Source organism: Brugia malayi, assembly GCF_000002995.4.
Source record: "Brugia malayi strain FR3 genome assembly, contig: Bm_v4_Chr4_scaffold_001, whole genome shotgun sequence".
In the NCBI taxonomy this organism is placed as follows: Eukaryota; Metazoa; Nematoda; class Chromadorea; order Rhabditida; family Onchocercidae; genus Brugia; species Brugia malayi.
In genome coordinates this window covers 6,931,878-6,947,514 of record NW_025062478.1, presented here as the reverse complement: position 1 = coordinate 6,947,514, position 15,637 = coordinate 6,931,878, and the positions used below count along the sequence as shown (strand labels likewise).

At 33.2% G+C, this 15,637-nt stretch overlaps 3 protein-coding genes across 5 annotated transcripts; all 3 read right to left on the bottom strand.

Moving 5' to 3' along the window:
* Bma-ttll-5 lies at positions 1–6,412 on the bottom strand (the record flags this gene model as incomplete). 2 transcript variants are annotated; one of them, XM_043081952.1, is made up of 17 exons in its annotated part: positions 1–58; positions 155–256; positions 355–499; positions 671–782; positions 1,016–1,151; positions 1,507–1,670; positions 1,861–1,934; positions 2,073–2,185; positions 2,508–2,694; positions 3,012–3,103; positions 3,182–3,349; positions 4,057–4,145; positions 4,354–4,491; positions 4,763–4,868; positions 5,558–5,640; positions 5,753–5,923; positions 6,335–6,412. In XM_043081952.1, the coding sequence occupies 17 exons, from the start codon at positions 6,410–6,412 to the stop codon at positions 1–3; spliced, it is 2,016 nt and encodes a 671-aa protein (XP_042937886.1). The 2 variants fall into 2 exon arrangements, with proteins under 2 accessions (XP_042937886.1, XP_042937887.1); XM_043081953.1 differs by lacking the exon at positions 6,335–6,412 and having other exon boundaries at positions 5,753–5,812.
* A 903-nt stretch (positions 6,413–7,315) lies between these two features.
* Bm9941 lies at positions 7,316–8,707 on the bottom strand (the record flags this gene model as incomplete). Of its 2 annotated transcripts, none has more annotated exons than XM_001902694.2 (5): positions 7,316–7,459; positions 7,554–7,738; positions 7,856–8,056; positions 8,223–8,406; positions 8,570–8,707. In XM_001902694.2, 5 exons carry the CDS (start codon positions 8,705–8,707, stop codon positions 7,316–7,318), a joined length of 852 nt encoding a protein of 283 aa, XP_001902729.1. The 2 variants fall into 2 exon arrangements, with proteins under 2 accessions (XP_001902729.1, XP_042937885.1); XM_043081951.1 differs by having other exon boundaries at positions 8,570–8,626.
* Positions 8,708–10,704: 1,997 nt separating this feature from the next.
* Positions 10,705–14,542, bottom strand: Bm9942 (Uncharacterized protein; the record flags this gene model as incomplete). The annotated part of the gene is made up of 14 exons (XM_043081950.1): positions 10,705–10,764; positions 11,044–11,211; positions 11,375–11,468; positions 11,757–11,836; positions 11,931–12,060; positions 12,162–12,255; positions 12,504–12,565; positions 12,693–12,789; positions 12,910–13,021; positions 13,188–13,279; positions 13,503–13,581; positions 13,660–13,776; positions 13,967–14,104; positions 14,411–14,542. The coding sequence occupies 14 exons, from the start codon at positions 14,540–14,542 to the stop codon at positions 10,705–10,707; spliced, it is 1,455 nt and encodes a 484-aa protein (XP_042937884.1).
* Positions 14,543–15,637: the final 1,095 nt, after the last annotated feature.

Below are 15,637 nucleotides of genomic sequence, written 5' to 3'. Positions count from 1 at the left end.
TTAAAATTGTACAGCTATTATCGGTTCAGCATTTTCGTCGGGATCAGCGCGAATTTGCCTGAAAATAAAAAATACTTGTTGTCAAATGATTTTTTTAAAATCAATGAGTTTGCACAAAAATATTTAAACTACTGAAAATATGTGAAAGAAAAACCTTATTTTGTTTTCCGACAGAGAGATACCTGGTGTTTTGAAAACAGTAATTTTAGACAGTTCCGTTAAGGGGATTTTTGGATTTGCTCCATCAATGAAAGCTCTAAAACTTAGTTGTTATTAATTCAAATTGCTTCCTTTATTCTGCAAAAGTTAGGTAAACAAAATTCGCAGGTTCGCATGTTATAGAATTATTAATACTTCTCAAAAGCAGCATGGTCAATTTGAAGACTTGTTGCAAAAACGACATCATCATAATCAACTACAAGTGGTCGTAGTTTGGATTCCATTTGTTCAAAGCTATCAGATCTCTTACGCAACTCTGACCGAAGTTTTGGTAATTTATCTGCAAATATAAAAAAGAAAGATGAAACTTAAGAACTAGCATTCGGGAATCAAAATTTGGTAATTAGAAAAATGAAGGTCCTGCTGTATCATTTAATCATTTTGTAATTTGTAAACGGAACACAGCAAATAATGCAAAGATTTGGGGGTAAAAAGCTATCCGAAGACTTACTTGCATATTTTATACCTGGCTTAGTCATTCTCGACATGTACCTCCCGGCCATTTTTAATGATGGCATTAGAGCTTCACGCACCGATCCCGATAAGGAGGCTATTTCCACTATCTAAGCAATGCACTGATTTGTAACTGAGCTCTACCAGTTTTTCAGCATAAATCAGTCAATATATAAAAATATAAAACTGCCATCGACCCGGCTGATTTGCAATTTAATTGACCAGGTTGATTTACAGTTTAATGATCTCCACTTCGCAAAATTAAAATTATATCGAAACATTACCCAAGTAATATTTGTGATAAAAATTATTCAAAAATATTGCTGCAAAATAAGAAACTAACATTTTCGCAATCCATAAGTTCCTTCTGCACCAGTTTAACTGTTTTTTCAGTAAAAAGATCAGAAAATCTATCACCGTAAATATCTTCAAACAAACGCGCATCCCAGTTGATCGTATCATAATCTTCCATTAAATAACTAAAATGCATAAGATGCTGATAACTTATTCATTTTTCTATATGAAATCCATTTTTGATTAATTTCTTAAAAAGTATCATCCACAGTCGATTAGCGGATTGGACCGTATTTAATGAAAAAATTTTCATATTCCCACTTTTATACAGCACAACAAAAAGAGAAGGAAAAAGGAAAATTGGTTCCTTTTGTTTAATGTACTGTTCAGTCAAAGAAAAGTTGAGAGATTTCCTCCATATTTGTAACAAAGTGTTAGAGATTAGAAGGGCTACAATGACAATAAGAATCAGATGAAAAGATAAGTTCAAGCGTATTTCCAGAAATCTATAAAGATAGAATGAAACAATTATTCCATAACCTATAAAGATAGAAGGAATTTTCACGAGGAAACAATGGAACAAAAGCACCCAAGCGATCAAATTCCACCTTCCATCTTTCTAAGCTATTTCGGGCCCGTTCCTTGTTGTTTGCGTAAATTTTTGTTGGGCTGAAGGATGGTGAGAGACATCGAATTGATTTCTTCTGGAATTTTTCTATGAAAATAAAATATTCAATGAAAATAACAGTTCCTAAATTTACGATGTGCTAACCTAATGACTTTATAAAGCTGCAATATAAACCATAAAGCATTTTAAGCATTACTTAGATTACGAAAATATTCATCAAATAATAACTAATTTGTTTCACTGTAACACAAAGTAAAAAAAATTACCTTTAAACGCTGGGCAACGAATAAAGCTGCATCCTTTGACATATATCTCTTTCTACTTGAAGTACAAAAAGTAGCTAAAAGAACGTCAAATTTCGAAGCCTTTGTCTGGAATTTTTCTCTTTTTTTTTGTAAGACTAGATGAATTGACCTGATTGTGATTATCCTTTAATAATTATTTACAGCGGAGGAAGTAGTAAAAAATATGAACCTACCACAAGTGGGAAATCGGCCTTCTGTGTATTTCTGGGGAAGAAGTGGTAAAGCAGCAAGCGTAAGAACATTACAAACTAAAGAAGACTTCAGTTGCAAATCTAGTGGAGTGTCACTGCAAACAAAAGGGTTTACCATCGGAAGGAAAATTTAAGCATAAGTTATTAAACATCTTCATATTCCTTCTTAAATCTTTATTTTTGACATTTCAATCTCAGATATGTTTCATTAATATTTATAATCTATTGAACTTCAACAGTCAACCTTTATACAAATATAAGTGCTAGTATACGGCTACTACCACTTAAAGTGCTGTAAATTTGACTAGATTCAGATTCTGCTAATTGCACTAATAAAACTGAGTTCATTATAATAAAGTGGAAAAAACTTGCAACCAAACAGTAATAAAAATGTTCGTGAAACTAGTAGTTACCAACCAACTTAAACTGGGCGATAGATTCACTTCCAAAAGCCATGGTTTAAGGCTACTGTCAATCAATATGTCAAAGCCAAACAATTCAAAGCAACATTTAGAATGTACAACGTTTTTACTAGCTGCCGCGACTTGTCCCTGTACAGAGAATAAAGCTTTCAATACGACATCTTCTACACGCACCATCAGCACTGTAATATCAATTTTATTATTATTTTTTTTCTTTTCCAAACTTTATTTAAATAGCGAAAGTATCAATTTTCGTCTCTAATTTTTTTTTTCTCGTAAGAATAAGAACACAACATATCCTTATTTTACTTTAAGAATTTTATTCAATAGTTATACCTCTTGAAACTATTGAGCACCCATATTTTGCTAATGCATCTTTCTCTTTACTCGGTCTTAATTCAATAACCACTGGAAAATTACTTCCACGGATTCACATTGAAATTAATCACTCAACATCGCAATTCTTTTAATCGTAGAATTAGCAAAAAGAAAAACATACAATTTGTATCTATCCCGTTACTCTGTAGTTTTCGGAGTAGGGCACCTAATGTCCATTTGTGACCAGTGTCCTCAGTATCAGCACTTTCATTCCTGAAAGTAACAATCCTAATTTTCAAAAAATATGATAAAGTCGAAGATTTAAAGCACAATCATATTTTTGGTATTCACCTGATGAATTTCCCATTGTTTTTGTTAAGTGAATAATTAGTAAGATGTGAAAAGTGTTGCTCATAGCTTTTTGCACTGTTGGAATATTTCTCCGAAGCAAACCGTGCAAGCCCTTCACTGTACATGTAAGCAACCAGCGGACAAAATGACGTTACTAGTACGTATAATCTAAAACAAAACTGAAAACTTTTCAAAAGTTTTGGATTCGAATTCATCGTACTGTAAAATTGTTACATATATCAATTTTTGGTGCAATTCCTAACTAATTTATAGAAAACAATAACACAGATTTGAAGTCATTTTTCTGGAAAAACTATTCTTCACTTCGAAATCTCCTTTTAATTCGGCAGAATCTAGAACTAGAAACTCCAAAAATAATTTAAGAACTGATTTTCGATACTCGGGGAACCACCTGTGCAAAAAACTGAAGACACATTAAAAAATTAAGAATCCTTTTAAAGCGCTTATTGAAATTGGAGTTTAACTTTTGTGTATTATGGAACTTTTTTCCCATAAAATTCGAAACGAACAACTAATCGTGATACAGATGTAAAGCATTGCGTACAGTCAAACTAATTCCGTTAACAAATCGAGAAAACACTGCACATAATGATTAATTAGAGAATTAGTTCACAGAAATGATGTTCCAACGGAACTGTATTAAACAAGAACTCATATTGCAATCCTTCCACAGAACAACCATGAATGGTAGTGTTCAGTATTCAGCAATGCAGTCAGTAGAAAATACTGCTAATATTCTAAACATTGTTATGAAAAAAAAAAAAGAAAAAAACATTAAATAATATTCTAAACTAAACTAAACATTACAGTAACAAAGACTGGAAATGAATAATGATCGCAATCTCTTAACAAACCTCAAATCAAATTTGTATCCGTTAACCAAATATGGATTTTCGATGTAACGTGAAACTAGCATGGGGGATCCAAGTGGTATACCTCCAGGCTAAAAAATTATTTCAAAGAGTATAAAAAAATTCTCCAACTAGAACTACATTTAAAAAATGAACCTTAATTTAACAGATTCTCGCCACTTGGCACAATATTATATACTAATAAATAGTAATGAACAGAAAAATAGAAACAATCAAAAACTTTTCTAACAATCTTTGAAGCCTAAAAAAATGTACCTAGTGAACAGAAATGAAACTTACACTCTGGATAATAAAAATGCCATTGCCACGTGAAGAAGCAACTGGTTTTACGATGAAAGGTTTTAGACCGTGCGACTGTGCATTAAAGTGGTCGACAAATTTCTGATAATCTTTAGGGGTAACAAAAAATTCAGGGATCTGAAAATCATATAATTTAATAATACCATCTGAAAATTTAGGAAAAATAGAATTTGACTAAGATTCTATCATATTAATTCTAGATGGAAAAAAAGAAAGGTAATTTAACAAACGATTCGTTATTTTCTAGTTCATTAAATGAAATATTTACAAACAGATGAAAAAAGATTACAAAGCTATACTTCTTTTTTTGCATATTTGTAATAACAAAGTAATATGCTCAAATAAATGACTGAATACCAAGAAAGTAAAGTAAAAAAAATGAACGTACGATATTGTAAGAATTTCCGAATAAGGTCTGAGCTCGTCCCAGGCACTCATATAGCTTATCCTTCCTCGTCAGTAAAAAACTTCTTGGAAAGTGATTCACACGCTGCCTGAGGCAAAGCAGAAAAGTGTTTTAATCTACTCAACGATTTCCAAAAGTAAATCTTTGTTTATAATAATTAAAATTAAATAATAAGCTAAATCTGAGTTAATATAACATAACTATAGAATAATTGCAGAACTAATCAACACTGAGTTCCTTTTTCAAGATAAAATTAAAAATGAGGTTCTGAAGAAAATGCCTTTATAAAGTGAATTTCGATGTACTGCTACTGCATCATTTAAACTGATTTTAATAATTATACTCTGAGAAGAAAACTAACTAATACATATTCTAATAAGCTAGTTTTTCAAACAACAAAAATACATTACGAAAAATGGCAAACATGATATTTTTTAACAGCAACTTCTTTGCCCTGTCCGCTTTTATGCACATGCCAAGAAAAAAGTTTTTGTCACGGAATATATATCATGATGCAGTAAAGAAGCTGCTATTAAAAAATATCATACACATCCCAAGAAAGTATTAAAAGAGTTTTGGTTTTCAAACTACATTCTTCGTCAAAACTGTCTGACATTCTAATAAAATGTACAACCAAAAAAAGAGTACTGAAATACAAATGCATGAAATAAAGAGAAATAGTTGGACTCAAATCAAAAAGTTTTAATTAAAATGACTTACGGAGAGTACTTAAGGTAATAATTAAATATAAACATAATTTTTAAAAAGACGTCATACCATGAAGCCATAGAACGCAAAACATGTGGTTTCAAATGTGAACCGGTCCAGATAATATTGCAATTTGAATTTCTTGAAGAACACTGCAATTTATGATCGCGAATCATTTCGAAAGATAGCTAACAATAATAATCAGCGAACAAATTTTATGAAAAAAGGTTGATGAATTCTTAATCTTCTCTTCCAAAAGGCCACCTGTTCAAATCCATAGCTATGCAGTATTGTCTTTACAAGCGCTTGATTACATTTGATCATCTTGAAACGTAAATGGTACTTTTCACCGATTCCTGCATATTTATTATGGTTTTTCAATTTCTTCCCACTTTTGCCCGCATATTTTAGCGCAGCTGATGTGAATTTCAGTACCTGAACACCAATTGAAATGAATGTAAAAAACTGAACAAATGATAGAGATATCACAGTGAGAAAAGATTTATGAATAAATCATAGTATCATGAGTTAAGGAAAACTAGGATAAATTTAAAATAATTCCAGGAAATATTTGAATCAGGAGGAGAATTTGAATCAAAAGGCGAATAAGAGTGAAAAAGAGCGAAAGGCGAACAAGAGTGAAAAAGAGTGAAAGATAGATGACAGATGAAGGAGATATAAGTAAAATAGAAATAAGTGGGTAATCAAGATCAAGAGTGTGACGACAGGATAAAATTATCATATTCGACATTTTCAGAAGGAAAGATAGAAACGCTTCTAAAAATTATGAAGTGAAATCTTTGGTTTATTAATATCGTATATATTTTAATAAAGACAAATGATGACCTCTCCTTGCGTAATGTTGGTCTCTTCCTGGCAATCATCACCTTCGCTCACCTCCATATTCCTCGTTTCATCAGTCATATTAATAACAAGATCTGAAACAAATCCAAACAGCGTTTCATAAGAGTGCTATTTTACCTCTTATTAAACCGGACCTCCTTCTCCAAACTACAATATAAGTTAAAAATTCATAAAAGAATTCAGTATAGTGGCGGACGATAAACGAAACAGGTGCAGTCAGCACTAAACGGCCAACGCCTAAAGAAGTGTGACGGGATGGTAAAGAGTGGATTGGACCATTCGCATTCCTAGGCTTCCAACTACCCTTGCAATACTCGACGTTAAACAAGGTGGGTTCAGCTAGCACTAACTCGGGAATTTTTCAGATTACTACGGTGATTGATTTCAGTATTGATATATTGTTCGATTTCGCTGCAAATTATTTCTTTTACTTCTAACTTCACATTAGCTAATATATTTGGACGGGGAAAGGCAAATTTGACTTGTACTTATAATGACTAAAAAATACGGAAATTACGGTGTAATGAGAAGCTGCTCATTAATTTGTTGTTTCTAAGCTTTTCCTCCATTTCGCCTAGTTTGTCACTTCAAGTCATGTAAATTAATTACTTTAGCTCGGATGCTGTTTATTTTAAGCAATGAAATAAACAGAATAATGCATGACTGTCATGGGTTGAAATCATGAACTTGGAAAGTGGCATATAATGTATACTGGTTGCAGTATCTAATTGACCGCGGCTTTTACACTTGCACAAATCATGATACTGTTAATATTACATATCATATCGTTTCATAAACATTTTTATGAACATTAGTTGAATTTAATGGTGCTGTGTATTCTTCTTGAAATGCGTTTCTATCTTTATTTAGAAAATTTTCAACTGACAACAGAAAATTAAGCTTGATTTTGTGATTGCAGAATTGGTACACTCACTATCGACAAAATTTTCCTCATATAAGCACTTAAGCTTTGGTTTTAGCTGATTTAACAAGCATAGACATTGCTCTTTTCGGGCACGGACAGTATGCTGCATCTTTTCCTGGAATTCCTGGTGGTCCTGGAGTTCCTGGTGGTCCACGCGGACCTGGTGCACCGTTACTTCCAGGCTGCAATTTTTAATGTGTTAACAGTCAAGAAATGAAGGAAGGTATTAATAGCAGTAGTTACGTTCATTCGTTTTGATGTTTCAAATTAGTTTACTTCTCCTTGATGTCCTTGATAACCAGGTTGTCCTGGCTGTCCTGAATTACCGGAAGGTCCGGGTTGGCCTTTCGCTCCGATTTGTCCAGCTGGACCTGGTGGCCCGCGAGGTCCTTTCCGTCCAACAACTCCTTCATTTCCTGGTGGACCTGGTTGACCTGGCTTGCCATCCTGTCCTGGTTGGCCTGAAACAAGTAGTGTAGATGTTTGTAGTGTAGACTATAGTACAATTTCCAAAGATATTGTAATTTCAAAAAAAAACTTGGCTACAATGTTGCGGAATATTAATTTATTATATTTACCTGCAAGTCCAGGGGGTCCTGGTGGTCCACTGTTGCCTGGGCGGGCATCTTGTCCTTGATTGCCTGTTGGTCCTTTCTCACCCGGTGGTCCCATTGGTCCTCTTGAACCTGGTTGTCCAATTGGTCCTGGTGGGCATTGTTTGCAACCGATCGCGGGTTGAAAGGTCATCGGTGGTACAATTCCAGGTAAACCTGGTCCTCCTGGACAACAGCGTCATAATATATGAATCATATCGATGATTTCTTAACTGCTTTCTCCAATAGAAGAAATACTAATTTCTCTTTTTCTGGGATCAAATTCAAAACATATGACATTTAAAAAGTTCGATTGTAAGAAGAGAAATCTATTAAGTAATTTATAACATACCTCGTTGACCAGGAGATCCTGGAGTACCGGGTACTCCTGGGGAGCCTGGTTTTCCCGGAGATCCTGGCGGACATCGGTCACCAGTGTCACAGTTGCAGACTGGCTCCACTTGACGTTCTTTTCGACTACGTGGCATTTTGTCACGAGTAATCATCATTTCAGCCCATACTTCCTGCTCTAATATCTGCAATTAGATTATACGCTATTCTCAGTGAGTATTCCAAATGCAAATTGGAAGAAAATAACAGAAAATTGGATTTCTTGTGATTCTGAAATTTGACTCTTGTAGACTCTATATACATATTTTTAAGTTGTCGAAAATAATTAAGATTTCAATGATAACATACGCGAAAGAGATCCATTTTGACAGCCAGAGTACCACGGATGTCTTCCATACGTTCCATCAGATATGGAATATAAAAGAAACATGTTGCAATTCCGACCACTGATATACCACTCGACAAACGTCCTACTGCCTTCGACATTTCACAAGGAGTACGACCTTTAGTTATCGAATGACACTTTCTTAAATACTACAGCATGCCCAGATGTAATGGCAGTAAAACGAAATGGTTTTTTCAGTGTAAGTAATGTTTGTTCTTGCTATAAACCGGTCGATCACATGAGTGGAACATACAATATGCTATCCGAGATACATGTTAACCGGGAAAGTATAACTCTCCTCTTATGATTTCATGTCTCAGAAAGATTGAAGATTGATCGATTTTTTATAACCGTTTGACTTATAAGCAGTGAATTTATCACCTTACAATAATTGCTTAGATATTCTCAATGCAATGCAAATATCTTCCAGAAATGTTTAGTCAAAACTTCATTCAAAAGAAAAAACGAAATTGCTTTGTGTACTCCTGCAGAGCTTTTTTTTTCCACCGATTTTTTCACCTTGTTTTGTCTGAACTGTCTGCTAACACCCCGCAACGTTATTAGCACAGAAAACCTGCTTTTTTTTAAATAAACACGTTTGAGAACGGTTCGTAATTGATTTGCAATTAATTTTATAATTTGTAATAAATGGTCTATAATTGGGATTTTTTGATCCCGTTACTACTTCGTAACTAAAAGATATTTAAATCAATTTAATTTAAATCATTATTTGAATTACCGAGGAATATTCATGTACATCCGACTTTAATGTCACACAAAAGCAGCACACACGAAGTATTTTCAAATTAAACCAAGAAGTCATTTCATCTTTAAAAACATGTTGAAAATGCATAAATTATGTCACTCCTTTAACATTTTATAGCTTTTATCTGCATTTTTTGATTATCAAAACAGAAGAATTATGATCATATTCGATTGAATAACAATAAGGCAAAACTTTATTAATTATCATAAAAATTGAACTTTATTAATTATCGTAAAAATTAATTTATTAGCTTTATAAACATTGTAAAATAAATGCATATGAAATATCAAAGCCTTGCATTTTGAAGAGAACAGCAAAAACCATTCTTTTTCTCTATTCTCATTATAACTGACCCGTCTATATTCAACATTTTATAATTACTAAGTTGTTACAGTTTCAATTTTTATCTGTTTGATATGTTCCTTGATCAACTGACTTATTCGCTCAATATCAGGTTTAACTTTTTAAATCTTACTTATTTCTGGATACAAAAACTCCAGTGCCTTGAAATATTTATATATACTCCTCAAATATATGAGCATGATTATTGATATCTAAAATTTGGAAGACTCGCTCTATCAACTAATGTCACAGTAGGTGCATAGCAAGTTCCTGGAAAACAAAGTCCTGGAGGTAACCCGACTGGATCGGCATATTTTAGAAATACTTAGGGAACCCAAAAATAATAGCCCAACAAGGCAGAACTTTCCATTTTTCGCTGAACTGGTGAATGCCGAATTCTGAAACCAGGCTTCTTCCACTCCTGTCCAATTTTACTTCTTCACTATACATGAAAATAGCTGGAATGTACTTGAAAAACAAAAGAAAAAAAAAGAACGTATAAAGCATCTTTATTATCATTCATGTGCAGTTTGTGGTAGCTGATGAAAATGAAATAGCCCTGAAGCCTTCAATACACGTTAATTAGATGATAAGATAAAAATGGAAGAATGTTTACTAAATCCACTTATAAAAATTTAAGCATTTCATAATCTGAAAATCACTTAACTCAAATTCGATTAGAACAATCATGCAGATTATTTGGTTTAAAATATATAAAAATATTGAAGCTTTTAGCTATCAATTACGGGCATGCATCTCGCATTCCATTCGACATAAACAGATTACTATTATATTGTTTATAGTGGTTTTACTGAATTCAAAGCACTGAATATTTATGTGACATATTTTACATAGCTCCTCATAAGTTTAAATCAGCAAAAAATCGCTACAACTTTACTTGAACAATAAACAAATGGATGGATAGCAATGATAACCTCGCATAAAGCAGCACGAAATAAGGAAAAAAAAAATAGCCTGAGAACATCAGAATCAAACTGGAAAACCATTACGCCTCATCTCGTTTTGTCGCACATTGGCTTTCAAAACTGCCTGAAATGATTTTTCTTTTTGTTTTGCACTTTTTTACTACAGTAGCAAAAAATTTTGCTACTAGTAAAAAAGCTAACAATAGCGCACCTTCATACTAATTGCGATAAATCGAATATTTGCATTTCATATATTATAAAAAGGCAACTGAAAGGAAACTAAAGGTAAGTAGTTTGACAATATACAGATTTGCATATATATATATAGAGAGAGAGAGAGAGAGAGAGAAAGAAAGAGAGAAGAAAAAAATCTCTAAATAGATTTTTCGGAAAAAAAACAGACCTTTGTGCTTTCTTCATCAATCTGTGTGTACTCAGTGGCACAGGGAATTTTCGGTCGCTGCGAAGACTTGATAAATGACTGTGATTGCACTAATGGTTCCTTCACAGGATCAAGATAATCCAGCGTGCTAGTCGTTGTTCTCATTGATTCATTATCGTACAAAACCTCCTGACCAACTGAAATCTTTAAAAAAAAAAAAAAAAAAAAAAAAAAAAACTATTTACCTACTCCTTTGTCAATAACCAACCAAAAATATATATTGATTTGACTTCTGCTCATGACAATACTAAATGGATGTGATTAGAAGAAGGCTGTCAAAATTTACACTTACTTGCTTATTTCGCATTGCTACAGCATACAAAGACTGTTGGTGTGAAAGATCACTCCGTAAAAATTGTGCTGATGCCGCAAATACTTCTGTTTTCCTAAACTGACAAATAAATTTCTTTCCATTGAAATTATATATAAAATTAAAGTCCTTATATAAAAAATCTTGATACTAAGCAAGAATTAATAGATTTCAATTTTCCACTCCTAACAAATGACTCATTGTCTGCCTTACTTTTTTAAGTCATTTTAAGACGTTACTCGAAATCAGAAAAATAACACTTTCACTCACAAAGAACTAGTTGGTATCAAGTTCTAAACATTTACAGTTGAAACAGTCTCACGATACTAAAATTCCCAGAATAGAAACGAAAGACTTATTTTACCAATCATCAGTATTGCATCTTTTCTGATCATTAGTTACAGCGATATACCCAATTCCATTTGGCTTACAAGACCGGTCTACCTAGAATTATAATGTTTAGAAGCTTTAGACAAATAATTCAAAGATCAGAACAAAAACTTTATAAATATCCTGAACATCAGATGAACAACTTTACCTCAGGAGGAATGTTACGCAAGTTACGGCGACGTGGAAGTGGCTTGGGAACATTTGAATCAAAAATAGTAGGGGTTGAGGAATGAACTGATAAAAAAATCCTATCTGAATTAATCGAGCCAATTGTATCGCTAAAAAAGAGAGTGAGAAATAATAAGTTGAAGGTCTTGATTACATGACACAAAGTTTCAAAGTAACAGGAAACCCTGAATCCAATAGAAAAATAACATACAGACGAACTTTTTCGTTGCTCCATTCTTCCTCTTTTACACTGAGAGTCCCATGAACATCTGGAAAACTGACTGGCTGCTCCAAAATATGTTTATCTAGAATCATAACCATAACTCATTAAAAAGTCCATTAAACAGCCTTCTGCTAAGCACTTTAGTTTTAAGCTCTCTATCGAGTTTTTGAATTTGTATGCGTTTTTGAAATCACCTTGCTTAATTTTTGTTTAAATCGAATAAATATACATAGTATGGATATCTTAACGTGTTAATATTCAAGAAAAGACAGAACATGAAGTGTATGAAGAAACAAGTAATATCTGATAACAAAACAATTTATGTAATACCTAATTTGAAGACGTGTTTTTCGCTTTTCTGTATGCGTGAACCACGATTTGGTTTGGGTGGTCTGAAGTTATCACTTTAATATAACCACTTTTTTTTTTCTTAACAATGACATGAACAAATTATGGAAGAATATTTCATAACTAAGTGAAAACTGGATCATTTTCACTTAGTTATTAAATTAAACTCACATGGGAGGAGGAATCAGAAACGAATTTTTGAATGAAAGATTTTCAGATAAAGTGGACGAACTTGCGATGCTTGAGCTTAAAGATGCTGAGCTGCTTCCTGAAAATAAAATCATCCCAACATTTGTGCACAAAACTATTCATCTAAATAGCCAGAGATGATTCTTAAGTTTTCAACAGCACAACCAAAATAGAAAAGTTGAAATAGCAAGATGATTACCTAATGAATGTTTTGAGGAGCAATCCTTTAAACGTATATAAGCATGAGCAGTCATGGCTTCTATATAATTGGAACTATTAGTAATAATATTTGACAATATCGGCGATTCTACCTGGTAAATTTGTATATATATATAAGACTATAACGTTAAAAATGCAAACTCAGCATAGGAATTGAATTCACAGAGTAATTCACAGAGTAACAGACCACTTATTTTATAATTGTTCAAATCTTCAAGAATTATTCCAAATACAAATGATTAAGATATGAAAACATACCACAGCACTATCAGTGAAGTAACGTTTATTCATATTATCTTCCACAAGCAAGAATTTATTTGCACTTTCATTAACAACATTTTCTCTAGGCACTGGAAATTGCATACATACAAATTACAATTTCAATTGTCACATCTAATTACATTTACCTTATTCTTACGTTTGCAACCTCTCATCCACGATTTGGATTTCCCAGCAAAAATTAAATTCTTGTTCAAAATGAAGTATAGACCTCTTCACAAGACTGACTGAGCTACAGTAAATCCCCAAATTGAAAAATTACGAAAGATGAAATTTTGTAAAACACAGCAATACCTGGGATTATCTGACAATTCTCATATTGTTTTTGGAGTTTACAAGCATAGCTTAATTTCATAATCCACATATTCATCTCCTAAATTATGTTGAAAATGAACATCAAAAGCAAGAGAACCATATCTGTTCAGCAAAAATTTAAAGAATATCAACTCACTGTTTCGCTGTGGGCAGCTAAGTACAGAACTTTCAACTTTTCACCATGTTTTGTTTTATAATGAACTGCAAAAATCCAGTTTTGGTTGCCAACTTTCAAAGAAATATTCGTGTCAACCTGGAAACTATCCATAGACAGCATACAAATATTTAATGCATTGAATTTTTTTAAAGTAATGAGACTATTTCAAATACTTGAAACCGAAGAACGTTTGTTTCATCAAAACAGGAAAATGAAAAAAGCTATTGCCGAAATTTCAAAGCAATTAATAAAATACGCAATCAAAAATTCTAAAAAAAGAGAAAACCTGCAGGACACGTTGTAAATCCAAAGTCTTATGAACTTTTGAGAAAGGCATACTATCTTCATGCTGTTCCAATAGAAATGATTTTTGACCAGGAATGTCCGCATTTCGGAGCACATAGTAGCGAAGCACCCATGTTGTCTGAAGAAAAACATATTTGTACAATAACAGTTAGACACTATTTATTAATTATCACAACGGTTGAAATATCCTCAACATATATTCTATCCAGGAAACCAAAGAATAAAGTCGAATTTTTATTTACAGAAAATAAACTTCTGAATGCAAAGAATTGTAAAAGTATAGAACAGCTCAATAACACTGACGAAATGTCGCCTTATAAGATAACAAATGATCTCTATAGAATGAGTGCTTTTGGAGTGGAAACGCTGTAAAGTTCTAATTAATCATAAATTCAAATCAAGAAAATAAATTAGTTTAACTTACAGAAAATTTTTTGCCAGAAAAAATCCACGGGAATTCTCGTTCTTTTAATTTTTCAAGTGGTCCCTCTATCAGGATGAGTGGTGATGAGTTTTTCCGCATCTTTATCTCACTTACGACTTTATCGTTTCTCATCAATCATCTTTTCGTTCATAATTACTAAAAAAAAAAATAAGTTGAACTTCCCAAAAAAATCATTATCTTTTAACAAGATACAAGTGGACAAAATTGAAAGAATTTCGCAGTCTTTCTTGCATTTCATTATTAACTATCCATTTTCGCCCTTTCTCCTTTCGGGACTAAACGGTAGCAACGTGAAGAGGTCATTTCAATATAGCAATAATATCGCATCTCAGTGGTGAGATATGAAAGAATCAGGCGGTATTCAGAATAACTTGTGATGGAGTGATATTTACAATAATAAAACATTCGGCCTTTGCTTGTCCCTCCCCTTCCCGCCTTTCCTGAAAGCCCAATCCTAACATCCCGGTACCACCAGTAATGCTCCGAATATAGCGCTGCACCGTAACTAGTTCGTCAAGGTGCCTTCAGGAGAGTTGGCGCGTGCGACGTCAGTTTGAAGTGACGGACAATGCGATGAAAGTTAGCCATCCACTGCATTTGTGGGAGTGTTGACTCGATGTCTGTCCGGCCTGTCCGGCTTATTTCACCTTGAAACAGACAGTGAGTGGTCGTTGGTCATTCCTGCGACATATTTAATATTGCTGACCAGCATAGTTCGCGTACTTCCGCTTTCCTAATAGTTCCTCTTACATTGCAAACATCCCTCGCATGCAGCGTAATAGTCATAAAAGTGATTGGTTTATAGATTTCTTTGGATAACTACCTCGTTATAAGTAATAGCATCGCCATGATGTTGTAAAGAATGCTGGGAGGATTATCACAGTAGCAGGAGTTGAAAGTGAAAGGTTGACAGTTTACTGGACAGTAACTAAATGAATTGTTGTCTGCTTGGGTCGAGTCAATATATGATATATGCAAGGTGTTGTCAAGAGAAATAAACATACCTGTATTTAATTTATTACTTTGGAGAGGAGAAGTTTATTGAGCTCGGGAAGGTTCGTTTGGTATAGATGTTTATATTGAGGTAACACAGGAATATAACAATTCTTTTATCAACCGAAGCAACAATGTAATAAATTTTATAAAGAAGGATTGAAGTACAAGTAGTGGAAATCCCTTTTTGTGGTCGAGCTGCGTTTGGTTGAG